General features: G+C 47.7%; 1 protein-coding gene across 1 annotated transcript in view; it reads left to right on the top strand.

Moving 5' to 3' along the window:
* Window positions 1-2,114: 2,114 nt before the first annotated feature.
* Window positions 2,115-23,781, top strand: part of CASKIN1 (CASK interacting protein 1) — a 140,454-nt gene continuing 118,787 nt past the window's right edge. Inside the window, exon 1 of the mRNA XM_044304306.1 lies at window positions 2,115-2,649. Coding sequence (XP_044160241.1) covers window positions 2,556-2,649 — 94 coding nt within the window. The 5' untranslated portion in view covers window positions 2,115-2,555. The remainder of the gene's footprint in view (window positions 2,650-23,781) is intronic.

Raw genomic sequence — 23,781 nt, forward strand, 5'->3', positions numbered from 1 at the left:
TGCTGTGGTAGTAGTGTAGCAATGTTGTGGCAGTAGTGTAGCAGTGTTGTGGCAGTTGTGGTAGTAGTGTAGCGGAGTTGTGGTAGTAGTGTAGCAGTGTTGTGGCAGTAGTGTAGTAGTGTAGCGGAGTTGTGGTAGTAGTGCTGTGGTAGTAGTGTAGCAGTGTTGTGGCAGTAGTGTAGCGGAGTTGTGGTAGTAGTGTAGCGGAGTTGTGGTAGTAGTGTAGCGGAGTTGTGGTAGTAGTGTAGCAGTGTTGTGGCAGTAGTGTAGTAGTGTAGCGGAGTTGTGGTAGCAGTGTTGTGGTGGTGTAGCGGTGTTGTGGTAGCACTAGTGTAGCAGTGTTGTGGTAGTAGTGTAGTGGCATTGTGGTAGTGTAATAGTTTAGCGGTGTTGTGGTAGAAGTGTAGTAGTTTAGCGGTGTTGTGGCAGTAGTGTAGCGGTGTTGTGGTAGTACTAGTGTAGGAGTGTTGTGGTAGTAGTGTAGTGGCGTTGTGGTAGTAGTTTAGCGGTGTTGTGGTAGTAGTGTAGCGGTGTTGTGGCAGTAGTGTAGCAGTGTTGTGGTAGTAGTGTAATAGTGTAGCGGTGTTGTGGTAGTAGTGTTGCGGTGCTGTGGCAGTAGTGTAGTAGTGTTGCGGTGCTGCGGCAGTAATGTAGTAGTGTTGCGGTGTTGTGGCAGTAGTGTAGTAGTGTTGCTGTGATGCGGCAGTAATGTAGTAGTGTTGCAGTGTTTTGGCAGTAGTATAGCAGTGCTGTGGTAGTAGTATAGCAGTGCTGTGGTAGTAGTGTAGTAGTGTTGCGGTGTTGTGGCAGTAGTGTAGTAGTGTTGCGGTGCTGTGGCAGTAATGTAGTAGTGTTGCGGTGTTGTGGCAGTAGTGTAGTAGTATAGCAATGTTGTGGCAGTAGTGTAGTAGTGTTGCATTGCTGTGGTAGTAGTGTAGTAGTGTAGCGGTGTTGTGGTAGTAGTGTAGCGGTGTTGTGGTAGTAGTGTTGCGGTGTTGTGGCAGTAGTGTAGTAGTATAGCAGTGTTGTGGCAGTAGTGTAGTAGTGTAGCGGTGTTGTGGCAGTAGTGTAGCAGTGTTGTGGTAGTAGTGTAGCGGTGTTGTGGTAGTAGTGTTGCGGTGCTGTGGCAGTAGTGTAGTAGTGTTGCGGTGCTGCGGCAGTAATGTAGTAGTGTTGCGGTGTTGTGGTAGTAGTGTAGTACTGCTGTGGTAGTAGTGTAGCAGCGCTGTAGTGTCGCGCAGTGTGCGGTTGTGATTGCTGCTGTGTGGCGCTGTGGTAGTAGTGTAGTACTGCTGTAGTAGTGTAGTAGTGCTGTGGTAGAAGTGTAGCGGTGCTGCGGCAGTAATGTAGTAGTGTTGCGGTGTTGTGGTAGTAGTGTAGTACTGCTGTGGTAGTAGTGTAGCAGCGCTGTAGCGTCGCGCAGTGTGCGGTTGTGGTTGCTGCTGTGTGGCGCTGTGGCAGTAGTGTAGTACTGCTGTAGTAGTGTAGTAGTGCTGTGGTAGAAGTGTAGCGGTGTTGTGGCAGTAGTGTAGTAGTGTTGCGGTGTTGTGGTAGTAGTGTAGTACTGCTGTGGTAGTAGTGTAGCAGCGCTGTAGCGTCGCGCAGTGTGCGGTTGTGGTTGCTGCTGTGTGGCGCTGTGGTAGTAGTGTAGTAGTACTGCTGTAGTAGTGTAGTACTGCTGTGGTAGTAGTGTAGCAGCGCTGTAGCGTCGCGCAGTGTGCGGTTGTGATTGCTGCTGTGTGGCGCTGTGGTAGTAGTGTAGTAGTACTGCTGTAGTAGTGTAGTACTGCTGTGGTAGTAGTGTAGCAGCGCTGTAGCGTCGCGCAGTGTGCGGTTGTGATTGCTGCTGTGTGGCGCTGTGGTAGTAGTGTAGTAGTACTGCTGTAGTAGTGTAGCAGTGCTCTGGTAGTAGTGTAGGAGTGCTGTGGTAGTAGTGTAGGAGTGCTGTGGTAGTAGTCGCGCAGTGTGCGGTTGTGGTTGCTGCTGTGTGGCGCTGCGCTCCCTCCTTCCGCCTCTGGATGCAGCTCAGAGACTGTGCAGCCAATACAGGAATAGACGGATGGGAGGAGGGATCAGGAGACAGAGAGAGAGGGACGGGGGAGAGAGACGGCACACACATCCAGAGACCCACTCCCTCCCCTCCTGGAGACACACTGTCATCTCTTGTCACACTGCATCCCTGACTCCCCCCTCCCCATCTTTACCCTGGCTTCATCTGGGGACCTGCAGGACCCCAGCCCTGAATTCGAGCCCCAGGGCCCCCCTTATCCGTTCCCTTCCAGGATGATGGTTCCTGCATCCCTCGTATTCTTAGTCTCTCCCTGGCTCCTCCTGGCTGGAGGTGTCTGTGCTCCCCCCCAGCACATTTGACACACTCTCCCCATCTCCCCCTACATTGCTGCTGGGTGTCTGATCCGTGTTCCCCTCCTCCTCTTCATCATCATCAGCACCTCTTCCAAAAAGGATGCTCTGGCTATAAGGACCTACCCGAGCCCCCGCAGGATCACCCCCTTCCTTGCTGCAACCCCCGGCTGATCCTTCCACAAGGAAGCAGGATGGGGAAGGACCAGGAGCTGCTCCAGGCTGTGAAAGCCGAGGACCTGGGCATGGTTCAGAAGCTGCTGCAGAGACCCAAAGCGGGCAAAGCCAGTGAGTAGGACCTTGATGCTTTTAATTGGATCAGTGGTTTAAAGGGATTAAATCAACAAAGAATTAATTAGCTCTTGATACATTGTATCGTCCTGGAATGCACTAAAAATGTGACATGGATGGGGAACGCAGCACGGGAATGGGAGGGTATCAGAAATCCAGGGGGTGTCTGCAGAGCATCCCTTCTTTCCGGGATGCAAAGGCTCAAACCCTTGTGCAAAAAGTGGTGACGGATGTAACATACGTATGCATGCCATGTAACACGTGTCATTTGCAGCAATTGTGAGCTATCCGTGTCCAGCTTGGTCGCAGAATCCAAGAAGGTCATGGCTTGACATCCATCACGATGGAAGGGGGTGCAGTGCTTGAAGGGTTAATGCCATCACATCGCTCAGCTGGTCCCTCCTGAGACGGAGAAAGGGGGTGAAAGGACCCTCATCTGTGGTGGGTGATGGGCGTTCTACAGATGCTAGATGATTGCTGCAAGATGCAGGGGTGGGAGGGGACCGGCTGTAATACAGACACGTTGGGTTAAAAAAATACAAAAAATTATCCTTCTGGTGGCGGGCATAGTTTTGGGGGTCTCTTCCTGGCAGGGATCTTGGGGTAGGGAGATGGCACCACGCCTCAGTTAGGACCTAGACAGGAGCTGGGTATGGGCTACATACCCATTTGGGTGGCTGGAATTAACCCCTCGGTCTACCCTTCCTGAGATGGCGGAGGCGACCAGCTGGGCACTGGTATGGTGATGGGTCATCTCAATGTCTTTGGGCACCGTGTGAGCAATCTCAGTTTTTTTCCCTGGAGTGAGCGCTGAGCAAACCGTACAAGTCAGCTCTGCCATAGAGATGGGGGGACCGACCGCTGTTACTAGTATCATCTACCGTTGACTCACGTGGGCGCTCAAGAGCTTGCAATCTAACGGGCTAGCTGATCGAATTCATTGCAATAAGAAGCAAATCCGATAAAGGGATCCGCGGAGTACTGTAAATTTGCTTATTAATGCCGCTAGACCCCACCTTAATTGCAGTGTCATTAGAACCCCTGCTTAAAGGGCCAGCGGCGAACTGAAATTCAGCAGTGGGTCATTTCTGTGATCGAAAATCAGTCCCATTCCGCAAAACGGGGTTTGTAGAAATCCATGTGTTTGCCGCCTGGACAACTTCATTCCAGGGGATGGAACTGATTTTCAGTCACCAAAATTTCTGCACCAAATCTGCTGCATGTGAATTCACCCTAAAGAAGCGCTGTGTGTACAGGTCACAGCTGTGTATGTAAATGTATCTCAGCATTGGAGCTGGGTGACATAGTAATAATCATGGGGGTCTGTTAGCCTGAAATGGTTGATAAGAGAGAGCAATAGATTTCATTCACTGGCTTGGCAAGTGGGTAAGGTGGGCATGTTGTTTCAGGAAAGACGTTTACCGGATACGCCACCCACTTCTGAACGGTGGGGGTAGCGGTGGCCAGGTTGTCTCCCATCGGAGGCCATTGCAGTCATAAGCTGACTGTGCAGCCATAGGAAGGAACCCATAGGAGGTACAGTCACTCTAGAGATTGTCAGGGGTGACCACATTGATCCCTCATATTCTAGTAATATAGTATGAGTGTCCCTTTAAGGTTTAGCGTCCCTTTAAATCTCGCAGGGTATTACGCCTATCAGTGTAGAAGCGTAAAAAAATGATGTCTATTACAGGATATGGAGAATGCATGGGAAATGAAAGCGTATCCACCGCCACCAGCACGATATGCTTCCTGTATAATGGGGGGCTGCCTGGCATTGAGCTCTCATTCATGTTAATGTGTAAAAGTGTACCTACCTTAAAGGCAGCAATAGCTAGAGGAGGCACGGAAAAGGAATACGTGGCCCCCTTATCTATGTACGCCTTTATCTTCTATATGGATGTTGGTTGCACTCATGATTATAGGACCAATCACATTGGTTTGGTTTGGTCTTTTTTACCCAGTTCAGCAGTACAGAATTGCGGGGTTTACCCGCTGTAAAAATAGATGGCAAATTGACAGGATATCATTGGTGGAGGTTGGGAAGAAGGGTCCGCCATGTTTGAGGACAAAAAGATAAATGGGCTTCTAGAGCTGTAATCATTTCAAGGGTCTGGAGAGGGTCCCAATGGTTTCCAACCCCTCCACCCCCTTCCCATTCTGGGATGAAATATGGATGCCAAAAATGGATGCTGTAGAACTTATTTAGTTGCCAAGATGTCCGCCAAGGCTTGTAGCATCAGTGACTGTGGGGTAGGTGTCATTTCCAACATTAATGTGTAGGACAAACAGAAATTTCCAATAAGGAACAATAAAGGAGAAATCTTCCAAATGTATAGAAATTTAGATGAGATGGGGTTCCCCTTTAAATTCCTCCCCATATGGTACGCCATCAAGGAGTAGATGTTACCGATGTCTGTTATTTTATTACATGTGACTTGTCTGTCCACTATAGGGTTAAATTCGCCATGGGGCGTCAGTGCGGTGCATCTTATCTAGTAAGTCATAAGACCTCTTATTAAACTGGCGGAAACATCTTGGGTGGAGGAGGTGATCAGCGATGCATTGTGCAATGTTAAAGGGCACCTGCATTTTAAATAGGAGCCACTAGGGGGGCTGTAGGCAGCTTCCACACTTCCTGCATGGTGAGGAGAGTCCTGCCTGACTCCACCTCTCCTCCAATCAGAATCTGCGTGGGCGGAGTTAGTTAACCTTGCACATGATGACTGGTGCACTTTAAGCTGTAGGAGTCATTGGGGAGGGGCCGTCTCTTGAAAATGTGTAGTAGCCAATCAGATCACTGCTAAAAATGGCAGCCGGGACTGTGATTGGTCCCTGTAGTGTTTCATTCTGAACCCTGAGACTTGTGGTCATGGGGGCAAGTCGAGATAACAACTCTGCTACCTTTCAGCTGACATTTCAGTTGGTTACAGATGATTTGTTTTATTCAGGAGCTTTGGAAAGCTGGGTGCCGTATTGATGGAGATATTGGTAGTCACCCAGCTTTCCCAAGGAACCAGAAACTTGTTGCGGCGAATCAAGAATTTACAACATTTTAGAGCAAAACTTCACAGATAATGTTGAGGAGTAAGCTTGTAAATCCCGATCCAGGATCCCGTTTCCCTCTCCAGTCACGTCTAAAGCTAAATTCAGAGCACCCTTGAATTCCACAGCATTGTGGGAGCTCGGGTTACACATCAGTTGTGAAGTCTGAGAGGTCACATGTCTGACAGAGGGGTGGAGCTAAGCTGCTGTCTGTTTCCAGGGGCGACCAGCTGGATTTTTGAAAGACACCTTGCATATGGATGGAGAAAAAAACAAACAAACAAACATGAAATTACTCAAAATAGGTATGAAAACAATAAAGCAAAGTGTAGATTTAGGCCTCATGCACGCGACCGTGGTGTGTTTTGCGGTCCGCAAATCGCGGATCCGCGAAACACGGATGGCGTCTGTGCGCGTTCCGCAATTTGCGGAACGGCACGGACAGCCTTTAATATAAACGCCTATTCTTGTCGGACAAGAATAGGACATGTTATATTTTTTTTTTGCGGAACCACAGAACAGAGCAACGGATGCGGACAGCTGTCCGTATCTTTTGCGGCCCCATTGAAGTGAATGGGTCCGCATCCGAGCCGCCAAAACGGACCAAAACAACGGCCGTGTGCATGAGGCCTTATAGGGTGAAAGACCTGTAATTCTTAGTTTCGCCAGTGGAGGCACTGCAGGGAAACTAAACACCCACAGATCACAACTGATCGCTGGAGGTCCGCGCGGTTCGTTGTTAGTTTATCATTAAGGGACAAAGCAAAGGGTCTAGAGATCGGGCATCGGGTGATCACCGTGTTATAGCATATCCTCCTGATACCATACGATTATATGACGGACTACCCCTTTAAGTTCGGATCTCCATAGCTGCTCAGCCCCAATCATGATTGCCTCCAATCAGACCAGTGCCTCGATATAGCAATTGTGGCTGATTTCGTGACTAAACGACCACGCCTGGAAGCAGTGCCACACTCCCTGACCTCAGCGGCGGTGCTGGGCAATGTGCGGCGGGCACAGCTGGTCGGGAAATTGAGATTTAAGTAGGATAGATAAATTCACCTTATCCTCTTAGTATTTAGACTCCTGATCTCTGACACTTGTGGTGTCGTGCACCGTCTATCGCGCCGCTGTTCAGAAACAGCTGCTTTCTCTCCAAATATGGAAACACTTAGGAGACGTATTCCTGAAACCGTTCATTAAGTGCTGCTTATCGTGAAATAAATGTGACGTGCAGCGCGGGAGGAGGCCATCAGAGGATCCCGGCATCTGCAATGGCGGCTTCTGATGTGCTCTGGTTTTAATAAATGCAAAGTGGTTGCTGAGGACCGTGCATCAATCAATCAATAGGTCATCAATATCCGATTGGTGGGAGTCTGACAGCCGGCAAATCCGTGGATCAGCTGCCTGGCGCAACACAGTGGACGGAGCCAGAAACAAGGAAGCTCCCTCCACCGTGCGGTGGCAGTGCACGGTACTGCAACTCAGCTCCAGCTGCATTCACTGTTTTGTTTCCCGTGCCAGCGCCTGATGAAAACAGTTGATCATGGGGGCGACAGGTGTCAGATCTTGGTGACCTATCCTGAGGATAGTTCCAGAAAAGACATGTGATGCCAGCATATCTTTCAATGGTTTCTTTTATTAAGTAGGTCCAAAAATGTACAAAACGTGCAGTAGTTTGCGATAAAGGTCCCTGCACAGTCTGAGATTATCCAATCAGTACTGTGTCAGACTGTGTAGCAACACCCCACCCCCCCCCCCCCCAAACTGGTAACATCCATCTGGACCTTCATTGTGAACTGCTGGCAATTCATTCATAACTTCTAGCAGGAATAATAGAGGAATGGCATATCATAGAGCCATAAGACTAGATGCTCTAGAACTGTTATTACATGAAGAATGCAAGTGGTTACTAAAACAGACATGTCAGGAGCGGGGACGGCTCCTCTTTAAATTATTGCATTTGTAAAGGTAAGCCATGTTGTCAGTTCATGAGGATGTGACTTGCAGTCAGCTGCAAAAGGCAGGGGTTCTGATAGCAAAGCATTATGGGATTGCTACTTGTGCAGTACCCTGTGAAAGTGTGGGAATTTGGGAGGGGGTGAGGGCTGCAGATGATATTGTGTTCTGATATTTACGAAGTAACTAAATGTGGATATATCCAGGTGGAGTTGGGTACAGAAAGTATTGCTGATACCATACTGTAAAAAATGCATGCTAAATACGCTTTTAAAGTGCAGGTCCACACTGTCATTTAGTAATTTCCTAATATATCTTTATCACATTCATAATAACTCCAGAGTCAAATGATAAGATTCTGTCTGCCTGCAGCCACCACTAGAGGGAGCTCAGGGGCTTGCTGCATACAATCAATAATACAAAAGAATGCAGTAAGCTCCTGAGCTCCCCCTAGTGGTGGCTGCAGGCAGACTTTTATCATTTCACTCTATATTTATTATTCATTTTTGGATTTGGAGCTATAAAGATGTATCAAGAAATGGATCTGCGCAAAATGTTGACCTAAGTAGATGGAAAAAAAAGGCACAGTTTTGTTATCAGATAGACATGGAGTGTCAGCAGTCTTCCAGTATCTTTCTCAGATGGAAATACACTGTAAGGCCTCATTCAGACCCATTCATTTCAATGGGGCTGCAAAAGATGCGGACAGCACACCGTCCGCATCTGTAGTTCCGTGGCCCCACAAAAAAGATAGAGCATGTCCTATTCTTGTCCAAGAACTAGCATTTTCTATGGTAGCGGCGGCCGGTATCCGTGTTTTGCGGATCTGCCCAGGTCCCTAGAAGGATCTGGTTTGTACTGTAAAAATCGCGGCTGTCTTTCACGCCATTGATTTCTGAAGCATCACGTACGGTTCAGCTCCCTTTTGGCGGAAATTGCTACAATTTTGCTTAAAACGGGAAAATGACCGTGGTATCGACGAGCCATTTTCAGTATTGACAATGTACTTTGCTGTTTATCTGATTATAGAAGCACAACATTGTAAAACTTGCTTAAAGGGGAAGTCTAGTGAAAATACCCTTCCGACAGGTCCCCGATGGCTAGACCCCAGTCTGCGATCAGGCGCCGTGACTGATTTCTTGGGTTCTAAATGACCCAACCCCCTTTGGCACTGCTCAGAGATTTCTCTCGCTGCCATTGATTTAAATGTTGTGTGACACAGCAATCTCCGAGCAGTACCAAAGGGGTCTGATCTCCGCCTTGAAGTCAGTGGCGGCCCCAATTCAATCGTTTGTGGTCTCTCACCGTGAAATTGTACGCTCTTGGTTGGATGATCCCCAGCTGCGTCAATTAAAGTTCAGTTCACATATATTGTATTGATCAGCTACATTGTGAACAAGGGCGATCACAGATAGACGAGCGGATACCGCTGCCTGGGAGGCGTCACCATGGATGTACGGTAGATAATGAGACTGGGGAGAACCAGTATGCTGGGGGGTGGGGTGGGAGGCTCATAGGAATTCTAGAAATGTTATACTGGCCGCGCTCTTAGTTTATACCGTCTGTTATCTACCGTATATATCATAATGTCGCAACGAAGATAGCACAACTGGACGTGAACCGCCTAATATTGGGCAGCTCCACCTGGTGCTGCTAAAAGGGCTCAGGCCTGGACTCCTGTGGGATCTGGTGCAAGACGGTAGCAGCAGATCCTGTAAGTTTCTCGGTGCGGCCTCCATGGATCCCACAGATGACGATCAGAAGGAGATCTCAGAATTTGGAGATCTCTTAGTCATTTTCCTTAACAGTTTTTTCAGTGTGGCTCATGCACATGACCGCTGTTGGCCGGTGCCCGTATTGGGACCCACAAACAGCCGATCTGCAATATAAGGACACCGGCCGTTCGTGCACCACATCGCGGATGCGGATCCATTCACTTGAAACGGAGGCACAGAAGCCTGTCCGGAACGGTTTTCTGTCCGTGCCTCCACACCACAAAAAAATAGAACTTCTTCGGTGCAGACATATCACGGAACCATTCAAGTTGAATGGGTCTGCATCCGTCTGCACCAGCCACACGGACGGTGCCCGTGCATTTCGGACCGCAATTTGCATCCCCAATTCACGGAACGGGCGACACACGTTCGTTTGCATAAGCCCTCATCCTGATGAAACTGCCAGTAGGGGTCACCATTGCCACGAAGGGGAGTGGGTACTTATCTGTACAATGTTTAGGTAGATGGTGTCAAATCCACATGATGCCCACTGCCTCCGCCAGCATTACTTATTTACTTGCATCCGGATGCCATCTCTTCCCCAGGTAAGTGACCCACACCCAACCGGCCGTCTACACGACGTAATGGGATTCATCAGATAGCGCTGCCTTCTTCCATTGCTCCATGGCCCATTCCTGTTTTTGTAATGGGACCCTCTTACTCAGGGGCATAGCTAAAGGCTCATATGCCCTGGTGCAAGAGTTCAGCTTGGGCCCCCCTGTGGCCAGGGGCAGGGGTGCACATAGCCTTCGTGCTGGCTGAGGCAGCAATGGAAATGCCCCCCCCCCCCGCCCCATGCTAAATTCTTGACCTAACCCCTTCCCTCCAGCCAGAGGTGTAACTTGACCAGCATGCACTTTCTATAATACTGGTGTTTTCTTATGTGGCACAAGGGTCTTTGGGCCCCGCAGGCTCCTGGACCTGATAGCGACTGCTACCCCTATAGCTACGCTCCTGCCCTTACTTCTAGTGATGCACCCCGGTCTCCTGCATTGATATTGAGAATCTACGAGAAACGCATTTAGCAAGTCATTAATAAAAGCAGACGCGTCAGCACGGGCGGCCGAAGTCATTATTCACTGCTGGTCCGGGAGCGGCTCTGTGCCTACAGAGGCGCAGGCCGCACATTTAGTATACAAGGATACATGATGTGTCTGCTTGTGTACGCAGCCCCTGCTGCCGCAAGTATGCCGCGAGTACTGTGCAACGTCACATGACGCGGTACGGTCTGTGCTACAATTTAAACAATAGAAAAGTTAGACCTACACAGTACCCTCTCCTAGAGTCTACATGGGCCACATTTGGTTACCATTTCCTATGCCATTCTCCACTGGAGGCCTTCATGGTGGCCCCACTCCTCATAGAAGTTCACACCTCCAAAGGCGAAGGAGAAGTAACCAACCTTGTGGACATTGAAAGGGTTTTCCGAGATTTTAATACTGATGAGCTATCCTCTGGATAGGTCATCAGTATCTGATCGGTGGGGATCCAACACCCGGGACCACCGCCGATCAACTGTTTGAAAAGGCACCGCCGCCTTCTTTGTGCTCATCAAGCACAGCGCCTTACATTGTATAGTGGCCGTGCTTGATATTGCAGCGAGCGCTCCGTACAGTATTAGAATGCATTGGCTCCGATGAGCCAAAGTTATTACTTTGCGAAGTCTCGCGAGACTTTGCATAATAACTTCAGAAATTGATTTATACAGTAAAAAAAAAACATTTCCCGAACTCGTGTTCGGTTCCAAGTGGTCATCAGTATAAAAATCTCGGAAAACCCCTTTAGTCCTAACATCACATTCCTTGTACTGATCTCAAATGACAGAATTAGCCTGATGTCTGCAAGAGCAGCATTTATCATTCTGCTGCGTACCGAGCTTAAAGGGGTTGTCCGGACAAGATATTTGACAAAAAGGCTCAGAATGGAGTAAAATAATAATTCAGTACTCACCTTACCGCTCTTGTTCCAATGTTTCCCGGACCCCCACTGGTCTTTACTTCCTGGTCCCTCCCAACACTGAGGAAATGACCACTCAGCCAATCACAGATCACAGAGGTGACCTCCCTCAGCCAGTGATTGGCTGAGCAGACAGTTCCTGTGTGGTGAGAAAGAAGGCAGTAGAGATGGGCAGTAAACTGGAAAGCATTGGAATGGGAGTTGTGGGGGATCGGTGACGTATTGACCTATTTTACACCATTAAGTCACTAATCATGGCATCACCTAGTGATTGGCTGTGCGGTTGCTTCCTGGCATTTCCGAGGAATGACCAGGATGTGAAGAGCAGACTAGTGATGGAATGGCACTGGTGGATGTGAGTAACACTTAGTTGTTCTTTTAAAAGACACCTATCAGCAGGATCAAACCTATTAAACCAGGCATGCTGCCTGTTAGGATTGATCCTGCTGATCAAAATGATACCTGAATTGCAAAAATCTGTTGTTGTGTTCCGGAGAAAACAGAGTTAAATCCTTATGTAACTTAGATATTGAGATCACCGAGGAACGGAGAAGGGGAGGGGCAAATGCAGGAAATCACTGCACTGGACTACCTCCCTAATTTGCATATGGAATTAAACTCTGTTTTCTCTGGAATGGTGCAACGGATTTTCGCCATTCAGGTATCATTTTATTCAGCAGAATCATTCCTAACGGGCAGTATGTCTGGTTTAATTCGACAGGTGCTCTTTAAAGTCTTTTTGACTCTTTTCTTTAACAAAATGATGGTGGTTCCAAGCCCCAAGTGTCAGGCGACCTGGTGGTGGCACACATTAGGGTTTCCTAACCATGGTTGCCATAATAGAGCTCTGTGCAGTTTTTTTCTCTTTGATCTATACTGTATGTCGCTTGCAGGAGTTATTTACATGCCAACTTCACAATGGTGACGAGTCGACTCATCTGGGCTTCCCAAATTAATAGGGTAAATAAATACCTACCCCCGTCACCCCGTGAAGTGTGCGCCGATGTACATGCTGGGTCAATAAAGCTTGTTTATTGAGAGTTTGCAGGAAGGTGATGGCAGGACTGAGGCTCTTTGCGGTCACTTGTGTAGGTGGACTTGTTACTAAGGTGCAATTTGTCTCCATCTTTACTCCTTCACGTAGTTATTTAGAAATTCCATCTCAGCAAAAAGCCGACCTAACGTTTCCTACATGATAATTACGGAGATTATTTGCCGCTGTTTCCCTTTGTCAGGGTTTCAAGGTAAGTCGGGTATTTCATCATCCGCAATGCAGGAATCCCGTCTGAACTGCGAGACCGATATTCTCATCCTGTAATTGCAGAATAAATAACTTTCATGCCGCTAAATGTAGTGATAGCAGCTTTACGGAAATGCTCCCTCACAGGCTCGAACTCTGCGGTGACGTTACGTGATGTAGCTATCATCCAGGTAGACGTCATATCATTAATTTGGGGGGCATTATTTATAATCTTCATCACTAGCCAGAGTAGGGAGCAGCTACAAAGAGCATATCATGCTCTGGAGGACCTGGTACGTCCATATCTTATTCATTTCAATGGGCACCCTGCAATGCTGCTCTTGCCCTGAGGTGGCACTGCAGGGAAACTGAATTGCAAATTACAGCTGATTGCTGGGGGTCTCAGCAGCAGAGCACTTATGACAAGCCTATTTTTGGGAAGCTTCTGTTATGGAAGCAGATGTAGATCCACTTTTACCTACTAAACTGATTTGACTTGGGGCAATTTCTAAGGGAGTCATCCCGGCAGCCCCCTGGTCTTCACCCTTTCACCATTATGCAAGGATCTGGACTCTGCTGCAGAGGAAGCACCAGGCTTCTACCTCCTGGAGGGGTCTCAGTTCAAAGGGTGGCTAATCCATGAGTGTCAAGAGACACTGGAGCAAAGCATCGGGGTAGGGGCCAACCTGTAGTACGGCACAGGCCAAGGTCAGGGCAGGCAGAGTTAGTGCAATCAAAAGTCAGTCTGAGCATCAGGGCAGGCAGGTCAGGCTTGGTATGAGGTACAGGCAGAGGTCAGGTCAGGCAGCGAAGGGTCAAATCCAGAAACAAGCAGAGGTCAGTACACTGACAGGCAAAACAAGACGATGGCGCACCTAAGCAGGACACTGGACAACTAAAACCTGTTGCTTTGGCACCCTCCCACATGGGGAGGTACCTTAAATAGCCTAAGGTGACCAGCTAGGGAAGACAGAGGTGTATGGGCACTAGCCTTTTAAGGCTACACGCACACAACATTGAAAAAAAAGTATTTTAAAAACGGACACAGCATCAGATTTTCATGGCCATTTTTCAACCATTGGTACATCCATTTTCTGGCCGTCTGACTATTTAGCATCTATTTTTAACGGCCATTAAAAATTGATACATTTCATTGGATTTTTAAGTTAAAACCCCAAGTTGTGCTCCAGTATAGATATTGCCCTCAGTTGTGGCCCTATACATATATATTGGCCCCATTTGTGCCCCCCCCCCCCATACATATTTTATGGCCTTATTTCCAATGGACCACTGAGGTTCCCGGCATGGTCACAACACTGGGAGCACAGGTCCACTGCAGAGTGCATGATCCATGTCGTGTAAGTGGATGAGGATTTTTTTATTATTATTTTTTAACCCTTGAAAGACCCTTTTTTCTGAGTGTACCAGTTTTTATTGGCCATTAGGCGGGGCACTCCTGTCTAAATGGCTTTTAAAAATAGGCCTCTTGATTTTAGTGGGGTCCATCTGGCAGTGCAAACAAAAATTGGACGTCCTATTTTTTTGGACGGACACTATTCACTAGCCATTTTATTTGCCCCATTGACTTACAAAATCGTCTGTCACACAGGCATTCTTCACGTTTGTATGAATGTAGTCTAGACCCGTGCATGTCCCCTACAGGTGAGCAAGCGAGCAGCAGGCCTCACCCTACGTGTAATGGACAGAGCTGTATTGCTCCAGTGGCCGGCTGGGAGAAAACAGGAGGACACACGTGGGCAACAGGCGCAGACCTCCAGCATAACACCTAACTAAAAGAGATTGTTCAATGTGCAGTGACCAGGTCGCTAGGGCGAGGGTGGCCGCATGGCGCTAGTAGTTGTGGTGCTCACAGTTCTGATACTCCCTGGGCTGGCGTGCAGTGATAGGAAGGTTGCACCTGTTTCTCCTGCCTGATGACGGTTGAGGTGCAAGGCAGGGTCGTGAGGCCAACACTTTGCAGTGTAGCGGTGCAGGAAGCAATGATGAGGCAGTTGTGCAGCAGAACATTACTGAAGCATTCAAGTCAAACAGATCAGTACAGTTCTTAACATGCAATGGACCCCCAGTTTATACGCCAAATGCTCTTTTCACAGCTGTTACAGGTGTCTCAGCTGCACAGGCCAAAAAGGTGTCTCTTCAAGGTGATTTTCCTTACTCTTCACTTCACTAGCTAACTTGTACACATAACTATCCAGGCATGGGATGTACACTTTAGGCAGTACGATGCAACCAGCAGGGTGGTTCTCTGGAACAGCAGGAAAAAACTCTGCTCCTTTTTTTAACAGGATGCTATACTTACAACCCCAGAATCCACCTTGGGTTGTGTATATTTCTCTCAGTGGGTCAAACTGTTAGTAAGTATGCTCAGGCACAGAGGCAGCTCCTGAACACATATGCTATAGAATAATTTGCAGACAAGTTATCTCTACTGTACTTTCTCTACACCTCTCTATTACATCTGGCCTGCTTCTGTAATTTTTCTTCTCTGGCCTTGTCCTGGATGGATCCGGGTCCAGGCTGGCTCAAGAGTTGTCAACATATTTTCATACATAATACAAGATGTGCTTGCTGCATGGTGTCTCATGGACAGGAGGATGCTCGGCGTCCTGCACATACAGGAGGGTATTTAGCAGCTGGTGCTCAGAGATAAAGACGCTGTCATCTCCTCGCTCAGGAGCCGGCACACAGCGACGCAACCTGATCTTCATAGAATTCCAGTTATGGCCGCTATTCAAAGGAAGGTATTTTACCAAAGGAACTCGGAATTATAGGGAAACTGAAAAGTTCATAAAAAAATGCAGCCGCGCGAATTATGCCCTGTATTGTGCAGTCGTGGCCATAAACCGCAGCAACAGGAATGACAACATGGCCTCCCACAATGGGAGATGGATTCCATGCAGAATCTTATGAGCTGGGATACTAGTTTAAAAGGGCTTTCCAAGACTTTAATACTGAAGAGCTATCCTCAGGATAGGTCAGTGATAGGCAAACTGCGGCCCTCCAGCGGTTGCAAAACTACAGCTCCCACCATGCCCTGCTGTAGGCTGAAAGCTGTAGGCAGTCTTTGCATGCTGGGAGTTGTAGTTGTGCAACAACACATTGCACATTGCTTGGACTGAATACCATTTGTTTTCCCGTCCCCGGCATCCGTAATGCAGACGCAGGTTCTTCTTCTTTATCCGAGATAGATTCTTTTCCAACAGGATCTCAATAGATTACATATTAAAACTTCCCTCCTTATCCCCGTTTCCATGGAAACTTGGGCCGTGTAATTAGACTGCAGTACAAAAATATGTTAATTTTCTAAACCCAGGGCTGAGGAACGGGGCGGAAAAAAAAGAAAAAAAATTAATTCAGCAACCGGAGCAATTAATTAAATTGTCTGAATAGCGCTTGTGAACGCGGCCCGGAAAAGATCAGCGCTGATTGTGCGTGCACGAGATGTAATGGGATTAATTCAATAAACTTCTTAATGCATGAAATCGCTATCAGAATATCCCAGCAATCCTTCATAAGCATGGAGGCGCCGCCTGTATCACCCAGAGCGTCCGGATTCTGTCTGATACAGGGGTGTGCCTCGAGGAGGGCACACCCCTCTTGCAAGTTGTTCAGATGGTAAAATATAAGGCGGGCAGAGGCACACAGACTTTACTGTACAATATATACATATATTCACTCCACTGGAGGGCGCGGTACTTTTCTCAATGTTGTATTTCGGGTACATAGGCTTGCTGGTTACGTCGCTCAGTATGAGGGTACTAGACTCTTTTTGGTTACAGTCTCTTAAAGGCGCATCACTTGTAGTCCTTCTATGTACATACAGTCTCTGCAACTATATACAGTCCATAAATCCCAAGCGGGACCTATCTGATCCAGGAGCGATGTTCTGGCCTCCAGGTCTCTCCTTTTCCTCTTGCAGCTTCTCACACTTGCCTGAGGAGCTGACGCACAGACCAGGTGTTGGCTCCTGTTTATAGCCTGGCAGCACTAACCTCAATGCTTCTTCTTTCCCGGGACCTACCTCTTCTCACCTGGCGCTTTGGTTGGGAGAGAGACTCCATCTCCTCCCATGATCCGTGTCAGCTCGTCGCCGCTGGCCGTCATCGACGGGTGTCTCATTTGCAGGGTCATCTCATCGTCGGTGGTACATCATCCCACACACGCCCTCCAGCAGTGCTCCACATCACGAGCTGCATTGCCACCTCTATCACAGATCTGCAGGGGAAATAGACGTTTTACCTTATATCAGCCATCTCAAACTGCGGCCCTCCAGCTGTTGCAAAACTACAATTCCCACAATGCCCTGCTGTAGGCTGATACCTGTAGGCTAGGCATGTCCAAAGTGCGGCCCTCCAGCTGTTGCAAAACTACAACTCCCAGCATGCCCTAATAGCCGTAAGCTATCCAGGCATGCTGGGAGTTGTAGTTTTGCAACAGCTGGAGGGCCGCACTTTGGACATGCCTTCTGTAGGCTGTCCGGGCATACTGGGAGTTGTAGTTTTGCAACAGCTGGAGGGCCGCAGTTTGAGATCCCTGCCTTATATGCTCTGTGGGTCACTGCAGCGACATGCGTCCATCTTCTTGTTGCAGCAACCTTAGTCACCTCCGCTCCACATGCTTGGCCTGGTGTGCACGATCTTGGTTTCCTGTGCACCCCCGGGAGGGAAATGTGCGCAACTTCTGGCACTACCGCAACATTTTTTCCTATGTACATGTAGGAGGGAAAATCTTTAGTTAAATTTGTAGTAGATATTATATACACTGTCACCTGCTTCCTGATGGCTAGAAAAGATTCTCTTTTAGTTCACTTGCTGCTGCAGCAAGCCTTGCTCAGTGCCCACCCCCAGCAGGGGCTAAGTACCTACCACATACCTCCCAACCATATCTGATTTCTGTCCCGGGAAGGCTGCAGTATATCGCTTTCTTGACTGTTAAGTTCAGGATGCAGAGACAGTTGAGCGCAACGGTGAAGTCTCCCTGCTTCATCATTTACCTGCTGGCTCTCTCATCGCTCCTGCAGGTCTACATAACGGAGCTCTGAGGCCGCGGAATGATGATCATTCCCCAGTCCCTGCGTTCTTGTGCTCGGCACAGGATGCGCAATGACATCACTTCCTTGCTCCCGCTACATGTGGAGTAGATCAATCAAAAACAGGCGTACGGTCAGGATAAGATAATAAAAGATAAAGAAAGACAGAACTGGAACCTATCCTTGTGTGTGCCTTACAAACAACCTACGCTGTCCCGACGCGTTTCCCTCGGGTGCAGGGTTTTTCAGGGTGCTAAAGAGGGAAATGGGTGACGACAACCCTCCCAGATAAAAAAGGATCAGTCTAAGGCCTAGTTCACACGAACGTTTTTTTTGCGAGTGTACGGGCTGTTTTTTTATGTTTCGTATACGGAACCATTCATTTCAATAATTCCGCAAAAAAACGGAATGTACTCCGTATGCATTCCGTTTCCGTATTTCCGTTTTTCCGTTCCGTTGAAAGATCGAACATGTCCTATTATTGCCCGCAAATCACGTTCCGTGGCTCCATTCAAGTCAATGGGTCTGCAAAAAAAAACTGAACACATACGGAAATGCATCCGTATGTCTTCCATATCCGTTCCGTTTTTTCTGAACCATCTATTGAAAATGTTATGCCCAGCCCAATTTTTTCTATGTAATTACTGTATACTGTACATGGCATACGGAAAAACGGAAAGGAAACGGAAACACAACGTAACTCAACAACGGATCCGTGAAAAACTGACCGCAAAAAACTATAAAAGCCATACGTTCGTGTGAACTAGGCCTAAAGCCAATACAAAAATGCAGCAGAAATGGCAAAACCAATAAGCCAATATTTGGCCACAGTCCTCACTCACTTGCTGCCACGTGCCAGGATGACAGAGCAGGGGCGTCAACAGGCCTAAAGACAATGAATGGATATTCAATGCTCTGATATATTTAATATACATTTTTTATACATTTTTATTCCTGTTATTTAAGGCTTAATGTTTTTTTAGATTGGTTCTTTGTAACATACATGAAAACGTCCTTACATTGACTCCGCTGTGTGTCCCTGGACAATACCTGACGATGCCCCCCTGCCCTCTCCTCTGGATGTGTTATACAGTCAGCCCCATGACGGGCGCCCCAGTTAGCGGCAGCTGGCAGTGTGTTTGCTCTACATTTACACCTAGCGCTTGCCTCTTTGTTGTCAGTTTCAGCATCAGCTCGTTGTAGAGGTCATTTATCAGCTCTTCATGGAGGAGAACGAGGAAAGACATGAACAAGCTGAGCAATCAGACCATACGGTGACCTGAATAACACCCCCCCCCCCCCCCATGTAACATGAAATCAATCCTAGTTAGCTCATTCGCAGGCTCTCTGAATTACATTGAGAATATTATGGCGTTGAAAATCATGTTAATTCATGCAATGGGGTGACAACCAATATGGCCCCCATAGAGGCAAGGGCGTGGGTTGCAATAGGGCCCATTGTGAGAGAGAGCGAGGACACGAACAGCTCCTGCTGCTTACAGAAATCATAGACTATGCCTACCTGCATCCACCACCAGGGGGAGCTCCCTGCATGAATGAGTTCAATAGCAGTTGAATCAATCTGTATATCGTGAGCTCCACCTAGTGGTAGCTGCAGGAAGTCAGAATTATTTCATCTTAGAGATTTTGAGCTCTGTGTTAAAATATCCATATCATTTTTATAAATCTTGGAAGTAAGTAGTAGGCAGACATTTCTGGTCTTTTGTCTGGTGGCCAAGGATCTGGTATGCTCCTAATGGTAGCTGTACACTCATGCACACACTATATATCCAGGTTGCAATAGCATGTTTCTTCTTTGCACCCCCTGCTCTTTTTGGGGATGAGTTTTGCTATGAGACCCCCTGTTTATTTTCCTGCTTCTCACCCAACTTTCCCAGAGTCTGAATGGCAAGTTAGGCATTGATGAATCCCTCGTCTACGTGCCTTTGCGCATCAAGGCAGATTTGCTGACCCCAGACATATTATTTTCAGACCCCTGGCTCCCAAAACAGTAACATTCGCCCCTGTGGTTGGAGCGTTCCCTGCTAATGTAAAATGATGTCTTTGTTTTACTGCAGAGAGTTCAGGACAGCAGCTAATCCTGTTAATCTGTAACATCTCCTAGGCTCCCGCACCGTCCTGGTTTGCAGGACTAATCTCTGTTTATTTGCCTGCATCATGTTATGATGACTCCTCAGGTCCTGATGGGGCGCCCCCTACCTGCCATGCCTACCACTTGCATAGGGGATGTTTATAAACAGGACATTTTGTATCAAAAAGTGTTTTGTCAACATGGGATACTTTTGTAAACACTACGTCAGGGATCTCAAACTGCGGCCCTCCAGCTGTTGCAAAACTACAACTCCCAGCATGCCCGGACAGCCTACAGGTATCAGCCTACAGCAGGGCATTGTAGGAGTTGTAGTTTTGCAACAGCTGGAGGGCCGCAGTTTGAGATGCCTGCACTACGTGGATTATAATGCTGCACAAAACTAAATTCTGCGTCACAAAATGGTCCAGAAAATCACAGAAAATAATTGTATTTGTACTGAATTTGACAACTCTCTTCCACATGGAAAAACGAGCATGGCAGAGATTTCACTTAAAGGGGTTCTCCGCGCTTTCCTATAGTGATGATCTATCCTCAGGATAGGTCATCAATATCAGATCGGTTGGGGTCCGACACCTGGCACCCCCTCCGATCAGCTGCACAAGAAGACGGCACGTGCTCTGCCATAGACAGCACACTGCTCGCGCCATCTCCTCATACAGCTGACCAGCAGGACCCCCGCCGATCTGATATTATTGATGACCTAGGTCATCAATATACGAGATTTCGGAGAACCCCTTTAAATTCAAAGTGATGGGGGAAATCCGTGGTGAGAATGCATCAAAATCCGTCCAACTCCTGGCACCAAATCAAATGTACAAATGTTTGAAGGGGCTGCGGCTTCTTCATACCACACCAGGCACAGCGCCATCCATTGTGTAGGCATTGCAGCTCAGTCCCATTCACTTGAATAGAACTGAATTGCACAAAGACCATATGAACCATAAATGAGACATCACAGGGCAAGAGGCCGCAGTGTTCACCTGCATGCCCACAGATCAGATACCTAAGCCTGAGGATAGGCCATCAAGATTTAAAACCCCTTTAACTGCATGGGGGTGTAGAGGTTGCAGAAAAGGCCCTAAAGTCCAGGAGCCATAGTCCCTGTGATATCTCCGCAGTGTGCTCTCCCCACATCATGATAGCACATGTCCTTGAGGTTTATGAGAATTATCTGAAGCGGCGATCACAATGCCCTCTTATTCTCAGCCCCGGCCAAGCACAATGTTCCGTTATTCCGGGTTTGCAAGCGGCATTTACGTTTTTCCTTATGTTTTATGACAGAATGGGTTTATCCTTGAAATCATGAACTCCTTCTTCTAAGTTCAGCCTTTCCCAAGCCAAAAATGGCAGATAACAGGGTGCAGTAGTTTGCACAGCAAAGGGAGATAGACAGGTCTTGTGCCCTTTTAAAAATTGAGACACATTCCCTGTACTCGTTCAGACCGTGTGCGGGGAGGATTGACTTTAGCGGATTCCAGCGCACAACCTGTTAACTTCCCATTAGGCCGCACGAGTGCCACAGTATCTGGGCAAAAGCTGGAAGTTTGTGATAAATGCAGCGTACACTCTGATCTCTTCCACTTGTTTAAAGATGGAGACTGTGGGGAGCACTGATAGATGGTCATTGTACGATTTATGTAGTCGGAGATGCCGCCAGCCCTGGCACAAATCCTGCGCGTCCGCTCACCTGGTAACACGTAGTTATGGTGCACCTTCCTGTTATGCAGATGTCACTGAGCGGTCTCTTCTGCGTGAGCCTAATTACATGAGGCTTAGCTATAGGGGGTGCAGAGGGGGCCCAGGAGCCTGGGGGGGGCCCAAAGACCCTTGTGCCACAGGAGGTGCATGCTGGTCAAGTGACATCTCTGGCTGGAGGGAAGGGGTTAGGTCAAGAATTTGACATTGCGGGGGGTGCCGTTTCAATTTTTGCTTTAGGCGGCACAAAAGCCATGTGCCTCCCTGCCCCTGGCCACAAAGCACCGAGGGAAGGGGGGGCCCAAGCAGAACTCTTGCACCAGGGCCCATGTGCCTTTAGCTACGCCCCTGGCTTTAGGTGCTTTTACTCAGGCCTTAAACGAGCGGCAACAGATGATATAACAAGCCAACTGGCACTCAGTTAAAGGACCTTTATATCAGCCAACACATCCTGGAAGGGGGACGACTGATCGTTAGTGCGATCATTCATCCCCCTTCAGATTGTAAATTGTTTGCAAGGGTGATGAGCGGCATAGGCAATATTCATTTTTGCGATATTTAGCGAACTTTTCGCATAATATTTGCAATAAATTCGCAAATTCTAGAATTCGTGATCTCGTCATTATTTTCGCGATTGCGAAAATCGGCACTAATGATGTGCATATTTTTTGCGCAATACATGCAACTTCACATTTTATCAGGTCTGAGTAGATATTACTGATTGGTGCACTAAGTATTGTTGTGACATCACAGCACTATGTCTGTAGCTTGTATGTATGGACAGCCGAGAAACAGTAATCCCTATCACACTACCTAACACCCTGCACTGGAACCGCTACACTGACTATCTCCCACTATCTGTAATATATATAAGAGCTAACTAACTAACTATCTAATGTAATGACACAGCAATGTCACTGCTCTCTCTCTCAGAACTGCAAAAAACTGCAGAAAATGGCTGCTGGGGAGGTTCTTATATAGTAAGGGGGAGGCAGCTTTCCTATTGGTTGCTAGGGATGTTGCTAAGCTCTGACAAAGACATTGCAGCCTTCTCATTGGCCCACAAGCAAGAAGGGAGGTTACTGATGGAAAAAAAAAATCTAGAATATTCGCGATTACGAATATATAGCACTATATTCAAAATCTTTGCGAATTCTTGACGTGCGGACATTCGCGATAAAAATTTGCAATTAGAATATTTGCGATCAACACTAGTGATGAGCTGTTGACCAAGATGCATTTCTATGCTAACGTGAAAGATGCAATCACCCAATGAACAAGCGTTTGCTCTTCTTCTTCTTTTTTTTTTTTGGGGGGGGGGGGGGGGTCCTTAGTACTGTACGGACAATATCAAGGGGCACTTGCCCCATTTTCAAATACCCCAGCATAGTGAAGTTATGTCATTCAGAGCCCTCACCTATCGACCATAGCAACATTTGTAACCCTGGAGGACCCAAAATGTGTAATACTTTATTTCTCCTGTGGTGGCGTTGCAGGGGAAGGGTACACTTGCTGCTGGGTTCCTGCACAGATTACAGCTGATCGCTGAGGGTCCCAGCAGCAGAAGAACCTGTGATCAGCTCTTTGTCAAAGTATTTTTTCTAACAGAGAAGTAGAGAATTCCTTTAACTATAAAAACTGCAAATTTTTGGGTTGCAATCTTCTGCAAATATACAGCGGCAAAGAGGGAAAGCCATTTTAAATCGCGCGGCATCCTTTTTGATCGCCCCCGCATGGTCTTCTTGCCACATTAAATCAATCGACAAGCATTCTGGGCCACATTTTCCATTGTTAAATACCGCTCGTGGAGCGCCATCAGCATTTGGCGTATTGGCCCCTGATGTGTTTAACTCGCTGCACTTTACTCCAAGGGCCCATTTGCCAAGCTGCTAAGCTGCCGTTGTTCAGATTGACTATGGAGCAGATAGAAGCCTGTAATGGCTTTCACGTAGTCTTTACATCCCGCCAAGTCATTTGTGAGCTCCATATTGTTTCCGCCGTCACAGCAGCACAGACCCGGGTAATGTAATAAGCGGCGCAATATACAACCCGTACCCCCGAGGGGCCATGAACATCATGAGAACGTTACATAAAGCTTTCTTTCTGGAACATTTATTATACAGCACATGGCCGAGCGCGCCCGCATGCACGCAGATCTGCGCTGTTACTGGAGCTGGTCCAAAAGCCGGACCCACAGGCCGCCATTTACCGTATATTATCTTAATATAATAGCATGATACATCGCAGATCCTCTCCATCTTTCACAGACTGGGACCTGAGTCATTTATTAAAGGTA

The sequence above is a fragment of the Bufo gargarizans genome, chromosome 8 (assembly GCF_014858855.1).
Source record: "Bufo gargarizans isolate SCDJY-AF-19 chromosome 8, ASM1485885v1, whole genome shotgun sequence".
In the NCBI taxonomy this organism is placed as follows: Eukaryota; Metazoa; Chordata; class Amphibia; order Anura; family Bufonidae; genus Bufo; species Bufo gargarizans.